Here is an 11,540-nt window from a genome sequence, read left to right on the forward strand (position 1 = left end):
CCCGGGACCCTCCCGGTGGTCCCGGTACATTACCGATTTCACCTGAAACTTTTCCGGTGACCAAAACAGGACTTCCCATATATAAATCTTTACCTCCAGACCATTCCGGAACTCCTCGTGACATCCGGGATCTCATCCGGGACTCCGAACAACATTCGGTAACCGCGTACATACTTTCCCTATAACCCTAGCGTCATCGAACCTTAAGCGTGTAGACCCTACGGGTTCGGGAACCATGCAGACATGACCGAGACGTTCTCCGGTCAATAACCAACAGCGGGATCTGGATACCCATGTTGGCTCCCACATGTTCCACGATGATCTCATCGGATGAACCACGATGTCGGGCAATCAATCCCGTATGCAATTCCCTTTGTCTATCGGTATGTTACTTGCCCGAGATTCGATCGTCGGTATCCCGATACCTTGTTCAATCTCGTTACCGGCAAGTCTCTTTACTCGTTCCGTAACTCACATCATCCCGTGATAAACTCCTTGGTCACATTGTGCACATTATGATGATGTCCTACCGAGTGGGCCCAGAGATACCTCTCCGTTTACACGGAGTGACAAATCCCAGTCTCGATTCGTGCCAACCCAACAGACACTTTCGGAGATACCCGTAGTGCACCTTTATAGCCACCCAGTTACGTTGTGACGCTTGGCACACCCAAAGCATTCCTACGGTATCCGGGAGTTGCACAATCTCATGGTCTAAGGAAATGATACTTGACATTAGAAAAGCTCTGAGCAAACGAACTACACGATCTTGTGCTAGGCTTAGGATTGGGTCTTGTCCATCACGTCATTCTCCTAATGATGTGATCCCGTTATCAACGACATCCAATGTCCATGGTCAGGAAACCGTAACCATCTATTGATCAACGAGCTAGTCAACTAGAGGCTTACTAGGGACATGGTGTTGTCTATGTATCCACACATGTATGTGAGTTTCCTATCAATACAATTCTAGCATGGATAATAAACGATTATCATGAACAAGGAAATATAACAATAACCTATCTATTATTGCCTCTAGGGCATATTTCCAACAGTCTCCCACTTGCACTAGAGTCAATAATCTAGTTCACATCGCCATGTGATTAACACTCACAGGTCACATCACCATGTGACCAACATCCAAGAGTTTACTAGAGTCAACAATCTAGTTCACATCTCTATGTGATTAACACTCAATGAGTTCTGGTTTGATCATGTTATGCTTGTGAGAGAGGTTATTAGTCAACGGGTCTGAACCTTTCAGATCCGTGTGTGCTTTACGAATATCTATGTCATCTTGTGGATGCTACCACACGCTATTTGGAGCCATTTCAAATAATTGCTCTACTATACGAATCCGGTTTACTACTCAGAGTCATCCGGATTAGTGTCAAAGTTTGCATCGACGTAACCCTTTACGACGAACTCCCTTTCACCTCCATAATCGAGAAAATTCCTTAGTCCACTAGGTACTAAGGATAAGTTCGACCGCTGTCATGAGATCCTTTCCCGGATCACTATTGTACCCTCTTGACCAACTCATGGCAAGGCACACTACATGTGCGATACACAGCATAGCATACTATAGAGCCTACGTCTAAAGCATAGGGGACGACCTTCGTCCTTTCTCTATCTTCTGCTGTGGTCAGGTCTTGAGTCTTACTCAATACTCACACCTTGTAACACAACCAAGAACTCCTTCTTTGCTGATCTATTTTGAACTCTTTCAAAATCATGTCAAGGTGTGCGTTCTTTGAAAGTATCATCGGGCGTCTTGATCTATCTCTATAGATCTTGATGCCCAATATGTAAGTAGCTTTTATCCAGGTCTTCCTTTGAAAAACTCCTTTCAAACAACCCTTTATGCTTTTCAGAAATTTTACATCATTTCGGATTAACAATATGTCATTCACATATACTTATCAGAAATGTTGTAGCGCTCCCACTCACTCTATTGTAAATACAAGTTTCTAACAAACTTTGTATAAACCCAAAAACTTTGATCACTCCATCAAAGTGTATATTCTGACTCCGAGATGCTTGCTCTAATCCATGGAAGGATCGCTGGAGCTAGCATACCTTTTAGCATCCTTAGGATCGACAAAAACTTTCTGATTGTATCACATACAACCTTTCCTTACGAAAACTGGTAAGGAAACTTGTTTTGACATCCATCTGCCAGATTTCACAAATGCAGCTAATGCTAACATGATTCCGACGGACTTAAGCATCGCTACGGATGAGAAAATCTCATCGTAGTCAACTTCTTGAACTTGTGGAAATACTCTTTGCCACAAGTCGAGCTTCATAGACGGTAACATTACCGTCCATGTCCGTCTTCTTCTTAAAGATCCATTTACCTCAACAGCCTTACGACCATCAAGTAGTCCTCTCAAAGTCTATACTTTGTTTTCATACATGGATCCTCTCGGATTTTATGGCTTCTAACCATTTGTCGGAATATGGGCCCACCATCGCTTCTCCATAGCTCGTAGGTTCGGTATTGTCCAACAACATGATATCTCAGACAGGATCACGTACCACTCTGAAGTATTACGCATCCTTGTCGTCCTACGAGGTTTGGTAGTGACTTGATCCGAAGTTTCATGATCACTATCATAAGCTTCCACTTCAATTGGTGTAGGTGCCACAGGAACAACTTCCTGTGCCCTGCTACACCCTAGTTGAAGTGACGGTTCAATAACCTTATCAAGTCTCCACCATCCTCCCACTCAATTCTTTCGAGAGAAACTTTTCCTCGAGAAAGGACTCGTTTCTAGAAGCAATTACTTTTGCTTCCAGATCTGAAATAGGAGGTATACCCAACTGTTTTGGGTATTCTTATGAAGATGCATTTATCCGCTTTGGGTTCGAGCTTATCAGCCTGAAACATTTTCACATAAGCATCGCAGCCCCAAACTTTTAAGAAACGACAACTTAGGTTTCTCTAAACGGTGTCGTCTCAACGGAATTGCGTGGTGCCCCTTTTAAAGTGAATGCGGTTGTCTCTAATGCCTAACCCATAAACGATAGTGGTGATTCGATAAGAGACATCATGGTATGCACCATATCCAATAGGGTGCATTTATGATGTTCGGACACACCATCACTTTGTGGTGTTCCAGGCGGTATTCATTGTGAAACACTTTCCACAATGTCTTAATTGTGTGCCAAACTCGTAACTCAGATACTCATCTCTATGATCATATCACAGACATTTTATCCTCTTGTCACGACGATCTTCAACTTCACTCTGAAATTACTTGAACCTTTCAATAATTCAGACTGGTGTTTCATCAAGTAAATACACTCAGCATCTACTCAAATCATCTGTGAAGTAAGAACATAACTATATCCACTGCATGCCTCGGCACTCATTGGACTGCATACATCAAAATGTATTACTTCCAACAAGTTGCTCTCTTGTTCCATCTTACTGAAAACGAGGCCTTTCAGTCATCTTGCCCATGTGGTATGATTTGCATGTCTCAAGTGATTCAAAATCAAGTGAGTCCAAACGATCCATCTGCATGGAGTTTCTTCATGCATATATACCAATAGACATGGTTCGCATGTCTCAATCTTTTCAAAAACGAGTGAGTCCAAAGATCCATCTACATGGAGCTTCTTCATGCGTTTTATCCCAATATGACTCAAATAGCAGTGCCACAAGTATGTGGTACTATCATTACTTTTGGCATGAACATGTGTATCACTACGATCGAGATTCATTTTAGGTGTAAGACCATTGAAGGTATTATTCAAATAAACAGAGTAACCATTATTCTCCTTAAATGAATAACCGTATTGCGATAAACATAATCCAATCATGCTCAACGCAAACACCAAATCTTGATGGTAGAGGGAGCATGCGATGCTTGATCACATCAACCTTGGAAACACTTCCAACACATATCGTCATCTCACCTTTAGCTAGTCTCCGTTTATTCCGCAGCTTTTATTTCGAGTTACTAACACTTAGCAACCGAACCGGTATCTAATGCCTTGGTGCTGCTAGGAGTACTAGTAAAGTACACATTCATATAATGTATATCCAATATACTTCTGTCGATCTTACCTGCCTTCTCATCTACCAAGTATCTAGGGTAGTACTGCTTCAGTGACCGTTCCTCTCATTACAGAAGCACTTAGTCTCGGGTTTGGGTTCAACCTTGGGATTCTTCACTAGAGCAGCAAACGACTTGCTGTTTTATGAAGTATCCCTTTTTCCCTTGCCCTTCTTAAACTAGTGGTTTTACTAACCATCAACAATTGATGCTCCTTCTTGATTTATACTTTCGCGGTGTCAAACATCGCGAGTTGCTCAAGGATCATCATCTATCCTTGATATTTATAGTTCATCACAAAGCTCTAATAGCTTGGTGGCAGTGACTATTGAGAACCATCACTATCTCATCTGGAAGATTAACTCCCACTCGATTCAAGCGATTGTGGCACTCAGACAATCTGAGCACATGCTCAACGATTGAGCTTTTCTCCCTTAGTCTACAGGCTTAAGAAACTTGTCAGAGGTCTCATACCTCTTGACGTGGGCACTAATCCGAAATCCCAATTTCAGTTTTCGGAACATCTCATATGTTCTGCGACGTTTCAAAAACGTCTCTTGTGCCACAATTCTAAACCGTTAGCATTACTCACTGAACTATCACGTAGTCATCAAAACGTGTATGTCAGATGTTTCGCAACATCTACAGACGACGCTGAGGTTCAGCACACCGAGCGGTGCATTAAGGACATAAGCCTTCTGTGCAGCAATGAGGACAATCCTCAGTTTACGGACCCAGTCCGCATAATTGCTACTATCAACTTTCAACTAAATTTTTCTCTAGGAACATATCTTAAACAGTAGAACTAAAGCGCAATGACATAATTTGTAAAGACCTTTTGACTATGTTCATGATAATGAAGTTCATCTGATTATTGAACTCCCACTCAGATAGACATCCCTCTAGTCATCTAAGTGATACATGATCCGAGTCAAACTAGGCCGTGTCCGATCATCACGTGAGACGGACTAGTCATCATCGGTGAACATCTCCATGTTGATCGTATCTGCTATACGACTCATGTTCGACCTTTCGGTCTCTTGTGTTCCGAGGCCATGTCTGTACATGCTAGGCTCGTGAAGTCAACCTAAGTGTTTCGCATGTGTTCCGAGGCCATGTCTGTACATGCTAGGCTCGTCAACACCCGTTGTATTCGAACGTTAGAATCTATCACACCCGATCATCACGTGGTGCTTCGAAATAACGAACCTTCGCAACGGTGCACAGTTAGGGGGAACACTTCTCTTGAAATTTTAGTGAGGGATCATCTTAGTTACTACCGTCGTTCTAAGCAAATAAGATGCATAACATGATAAACATCACATGCAATCAAATAGTGACATGATATGGCCAATATCATTTTGCTCCTTTGATCTCCATCTTCGGGGCACCATGATCATCTTTGTCGCCGGCATGACACCATGATCTCCATCATCATGATCTCCATCATTGTGTCTTCATGAAGTTGTCACGCCAACGATTACTTCTACTTCTATGGCTAACGCGCTTAGCAATAAAGTAAAGTAATTTACATGGCGTTATTCAATGACACGCAGGTCATACAAAAAATAAAGACAACTCCTATGGCTCCTGCCGGTTGTCATACTCATCGACATGCAAGTCGTGATTCCTATTACAAGAATATGATCAATCTCATACATCACATATATCATTCATCACATCTTCTGGCCATATCACATCACATAGCACATGCTGCAAAAACAAGTTAGACGTCCTCTAATTGTTGTTGCAGTTTTTACGTGGCTTGTATAGGTTTCTAGCAAGAACGTTTCTTACCTACGTAAGACCACAACGTGATATGCCAATTTCTATTTACCCTTCATAAGGACCCTTTTCATCGAATCCGTTCCGACTAAAGTGGGAGAGACAGACACCCGCTAGCCACCTTATGCAACTAGTGCATGTCAGTCGGTGGAACCTGTCTCACGTAAGCGTACGTGTAAGGTCGGTCCGGGCCGCTTCATCCCACAATGCCGCCGAAACAAGATAAGACTAGTAGCGGCAAGAAGAATTGACAAAATCGACGCCCACAACTACTTTGTGTTCTACTCGTGCATAGAAACTACGCATAGACCTAGCTCATGATGCCACTGTTGGGGAACGTAGCAGAAATTCAAAATTTTCTACGCATCACCAAGATCAATCTATGGAGTAATCTAGCAACGAGGGGAAGGGGAGTGCATCTACATACCCTTGTAGATCGCGATGCGGAAGCGTTGCAAGAACGCGGATGAGGGAGTCGTACTCGTAGCGATTCAGATCGCGGTTGATTCCGATCCAAGCACCGAAGAACGGTGCCTCCGCGTTCAACACACGTGCAGCCCGGTGACGTCTCCCATGCCTTGATTCAGCAAGGAGAGAGGGAGAGGTTGGGGAAGACTCCATCCAGCAGCAGCACGACGGCGTGGTGGTGGTGGAGGAGCGTGGCAATCCCGCAGGGCTTCGCCAAGCACCGCGGGAGAGGAGGAGGAGGGAGAGGGGTAGGGCTGCACCGAAAGAGAGACGTTCTCGTGTGTCTTGGGCAGCCCAAACCTCAACTATATATAGGGGGGGAGGGGGCTGCGCCCCCCTTAGGGTTTCCACCCCCAAGAGGAGGCGGCCAGCCCTAGATCCCATCAAGGGGGCGGCCAAGGGGAGGAGAGGGGGGGCGCCCCACTAGATGGGCCCTAAGGCCCATCTGGACCTAGGGTTTGCCCCCTCCCACTCTCCCATGCGCCTTGGGCCTTGGTGGGGGGTGGCACCAGCCCACCTGGGGCTGGTCCCCTCCCACACTTGGACCACGCAGCCTTCTGGGGATGGTGGCCCCACTTGGTGGACCCCCGGGACCCTCCCGGTGGTCCCGGTACATTACCGATTTCACCCGAAACTTTTCCGGTGACCAAAACAGGACTTCCCATATATAAATCTTTACCTCCGGACCATTCTGGAACTCCTCGTGACGTCCGGGATCTCATCCGGGACTCCGAACAACATTCGGTAACCACGTACATACTTTCCCTATAACCCTAGCGTCATCGAACCTTAAGCGTGTAGACCCTACGGGTTCGGGAACCATGCAGACATGACCGAGACGTTCTCCGGTCAATAACCAACAGCGGGATCTGGATACCCATGTTGGCTCCCACATGTTCCACGATGATCTCATCGGATGAACCACGATGTCGGGGATTCAATCAATCCCGTATGCAATTCCCTTTGTCTATCGGTATGTTACTTGCCCGAGATTCGATCGTCGGTATCCCGATACCTTGTTAAATCTCGTTACCGGCAAGTCTCTTTACTCATTCCGTAACTCACATCATCCCGTGATCAACTCCTTGGTCACATTGTGCACATTATGATGATGTCCTACCGAGTGGGCCCAGAGATACCTCTCCGTTTACACGGAGTGACAAATCCCAGTCTCGATTCGTGCCAACCCAACAGACACTTTCGGAGATACCCGTAGTGCACCTTTATAGCCACCCAGTTACGTTGTGACGTTTGGCACACCCAAAGCATTCCTACGGTATCCGGGAGTTGCACAATCTCATGGTCTAAGGAAATGATACTTGACATTAGAAAAGCTCTGAGCAAACGAACTACACGATCTTGTGCTAGGCTTAGGATTGGGTCTTGTCCATCACATCATTCTCCTAATGATGTGATCCCGTTATCAACGACATCCAATGTCCATGGTCAGGAAACCGTAACCATCTATTGATCAACGAGCTAGTCAACTAGAGGCTTACTAGGGACATGGTGTTGTCTATGTATCCACACATGTATGTGAGTTTCCTATCAATACAATTCTAGCATGGATAATAAACGATTATCATGAACAAGGAAATATAACAATAACCTATTTATTATTGCCTCTAGGGCATATTTCCAACACCATCAGTTACCATCATCTTTGACTACCCTAGCAAAAGCTAGCTCACACGCGCATAAACTCCTTAGTTCTGAAAATGCGTTTTCAATGCGGAGAACTACCTTTTGGCTTTCGGGTGTAGGGGCAACCTATATGAAAAAAATAGTAATTCCGAAAATGGTCAAAAAATTCTGAAACTCTTTTGGAAACAAACTTGACCTTCAATTGTACTCTCGTCGCCTTTAGTGCAAAAAAAAGAAAATTCAAGGACAAAAACATGAATGTTAACATGTATAAAGAGCTGATTTTTTTCACCTAGAATAGCATGAAAGTCGTTCATTGGCAAAAAGTTTCATAATTTTGTAACTTTTCTCAGAATTACTATTTTCTTCCCATATAGGGTGCACCTACACCCAGAGCCAAAGGTGTTTGTCCCGGCTCTGGGGTGCAAGTGCACCTGATATGATTCTTTTTAGTGATTCCAAATAGAGTCAAAAAATGAAACATTTTAGTAAACAAAGTTGACCTTCGGTTGTATGACGGGCTCCCTGGGGGCCTTAATTTGAAAACTTTGAAATTCAAGCTTTTCAATTTTAAAAAATTCTGGAAAAAATACACATATACATAGGTCAAAATACATGAAAACGAGGGCTACAAAAAGGAAAATTTGTGCATCTTTTAGCATATATATGTACTATTGATCCTCAAAGTCCATAATGTTCTTGTGCAGCTCGAGTTTTAAGGTATTTCATCCTATTACATCCGAGGGTGTCCGGGATTAAGGGGTCATCGGGCTGCCGGCCTAACTCTCATAGGCCGGACAGGTGGGCCGCTCTGTAACTACTATCGGAAGGCCAAGCTATAAGGCGACTACGTATCCGGACATGAAACCTTCGAAGCCCTGATGTGTCCTTCAGGTCAAGATAGGAGAATCGACATAACTGCCGAGACGAAGGAATCTTGAATGCCCTCGCCCGTCGCCATGTTCAAAACTTCGCCAGGAGGCGGCAGCCTCGGAGGCGCAGCTGCAGGCGATCGCAGAGAAGAATAATGCCAGTTGCGCCTCCTACGCGCCGCGGACGAACCATGAGCCGGCCCGGTGGGATGACGACAACGTCGGCGCCACCATTTCCCTTTTGGACCTCATGCCAATCTGCGACGGACAAGGCGCAGACTCCTTCGAGGATGAGTGGGCCACGGGAGGCGGTGGAGCCTAGTGTCCCGTGTAGGCCAGTTCGTCTCCCGTGTTCTACTCTTTCTCGTCGAAGATTGCACCTTCACTTCTCGGTCTTATCGCTGGTGTTCATAGAGATGGTGGATGGAGAACGACACGAACTTGGATGCCGGGCACCGCCGCCGTAGGATAGGTTTAGGAGCAGGTCTTGTTTTTGTTCTAGATGTTCGAAATGTAATAAAATCCACCGTGTTCGTATGAAATCCGTCATATTTGTATGAAATCTGACCGTGCACATGAATTTTATCCAGTTTATTGAAAAAAAGTTTAGAATATACCCGGCTAGCATTGGATGCGGAGGAAATTTACGGCCCTAAAATTATCATAGCTCGGGAAAAATCTCTCTGCCTTGCCGGTTGCCACGACATGTCATGCCTGGCCCCCAACTGACATGTGGGGCCAAAAGCTACCGCTCACTTTCCCCATCAGCGGCGGTAGTACCCTCCCTGCCGCACACCGCTAGTTCCACCACATTTCAGAAGTTTCTATCACCTTCCAGACTCCCCGCCTCCGGCCACCTATATAAACTCCTTCCTCCACCCGTCGCATCACACCCAAAGCATTCCACAAAATCAACAAGCACTTCAACGCCGAGGAGATCGATCAGCGATCGAGAATGGAGGGCAGGATGTTCGGGCTGGAGACCCCGCTGATGACGGCGCTGCAGCACCTGCTGGACGTCCCGGACAGCGAGTCCGGCGGAGCCGGCAACGCCGGCGGCGAGAGGCAGGGCCCGACGCGTGCCTACGTCCGGGACGCGCGTGCCATGGCTGCCACCCCGGCCGACGTGAAGGAGCTGCCGGGCGCGTACGCGTTCGTGGTGGACATGCCGGGTCTGGGGTCCGGCGACATCAAGGTGCAGGTGGAGGACGAGCGGGCGCTGGTGATCAGCGGCGAGCGGCGCAGGGAGGAGAAGGAGGACGCCAGGTACCTGCGGATGGAGCGCCGCATGGGCAAGCTGATGCGCAAGTTCGTGCTGCCAGAGAACGCCGACATGGAGAAGATCTCCGCCGTTTGCCGCGACGGCGTGCTCACCGTCACCGTCGAGAAGCTGCCGCCGCCCGAGCCCAAGAAGCCCAAGACCATCCAGGTCCAGGTCGCCTGAGAATGAGATGCATCGTGTGCGCGTCGAATCGAAGCAGAGTGGGTACTGAGTTTCCTGTGATGATGAGTGATGGTTTCTCTGTCTTTTGATCTCATCTGCTAGAGTGTGTGTGTCGTATCGATTCGTGCGCACTGGTGATGGTTTGATGTTTCGTTAATGCAAATGGGGGTGATCTCCGGCTTCGCCTGAATAAAACATGCGAATCTTTTGGCCACATTTTCTATTGAAAAATCCAAGATGTTCGTTTTACTTCTAAGAGGGCCGTGTTCTGAAAATTCAGGAAGACTGCGTTTGTAACTACGGAAAATTGAGACTAGAACATGAGGAATAGCAAAATTAGAGGCCTGTTCAGACTCCCTCCTGCTCTCCAACTCTGCTCCGGAGCGGAGCAACATACAGTGTTAATTTAAGGAGCTGCTAATACGGTGCTCCACCCGCTCCGCTCCCGAGTGGCGGAGTGGAGGGCTACCGAACACAGCCTAGGTGGAAAACGAAGTGCTTTTTTCACCAGCGAGAAAAATCCTGGATGTCTTGGCATTCTCATCTCGACAAATGTCTGGCCTTGGGGAAGATAGAAAAAGGGAAGTCCAGTTAGAGCTGAGAACTCAGAAATGTTATTCTGCTTTGCCTGAATGAAACATGTGAGAATCTCTTGGCTACTTTTTGTTACAGTATATTACTCTTTTTGTTACTGTATATTACTCTTGGCTACATTTTGTATCAAATACATTTTGTGTAATCTATAAGATTAGAAAATACTCAAAACAACTATTGAGAACTCTTTATATCGACAGAACTTGGAAATGCCATGGTACTACTCAAGGATGCCCCGTCCCCGCGTCCCTCCCCGAGGCGACACGGGGGAAGCCTAGCCGCCCCCGCCGCCGGCCTTCCTCCAACCTCCCCTCCCCCTTGCCGCCGCCGAGAGCCACCATTGGGCAAAGCCCAGGCAGTGGCGGCGGCGGCGGGGCTTCTCCCCTGGCGCGGCTTTCCTTCTTTCTCGCGGGGACTTAGTCACTCCCGGTCAGCTTGATGGCGCGGCGCTTCGAAGCTCCGGCGGTGACTCGCTTTGCGACAGGTTGGAGGGCCTATCCCCGTCTGGTGGTGTCGCCTAGACAGCGCTGCGGCCTAGGGCTCTTTACCCCAGATTGGATCTGGGTGGTGCTCGGGCCTGGCCGTGGTGTCACCGCCGGAGCCACCACGGCCTATGCGGCCTAGGGCTCTTTACCCCAGATTGGATCTGGGTGGTGCTCGGGCCTG

General features: G+C 46.9%; 1 protein-coding gene across 1 annotated transcript; it reads left to right on the top strand.

Annotated features, from left to right (window-relative positions):
* Positions 1 to 9,712: 9,712 nt before the first annotated feature.
* LOC123099797 (17.5 kDa class II heat shock protein) lies at positions 9,713 to 10,529 on the top strand. The gene has a single exon (XM_044521884.1). The coding sequence runs from the start codon at positions 9,792 to 9,794 to the stop codon at positions 10,278 to 10,280; it is 489 nt and encodes a 162-aa protein (XP_044377819.1). The 5' UTR covers positions 9,713 to 9,791; the 3' UTR covers positions 10,281 to 10,529.
* The last annotated feature ends 1,011 nt before the right edge of the window (positions 10,530 to 11,540 follow it).

Source organism: Triticum aestivum, chromosome 4D (genome assembly GCF_018294505.1).
Source record: "Triticum aestivum cultivar Chinese Spring chromosome 4D, IWGSC CS RefSeq v2.1, whole genome shotgun sequence".
In the NCBI taxonomy this organism is placed as follows: domain Eukaryota; kingdom Viridiplantae; phylum Streptophyta; class Magnoliopsida; order Poales; family Poaceae; genus Triticum; species Triticum aestivum.

Bases quoted from the DNA above. Each gene is read 5' to 3' on its own strand.
- LOC123099797 (XM_044521884.1), top strand. From the start codon at position 9,792: ATGGAGGGCAGGATGTTCGGGCTGGAGACCCCGCTGATGACGGCGCTG.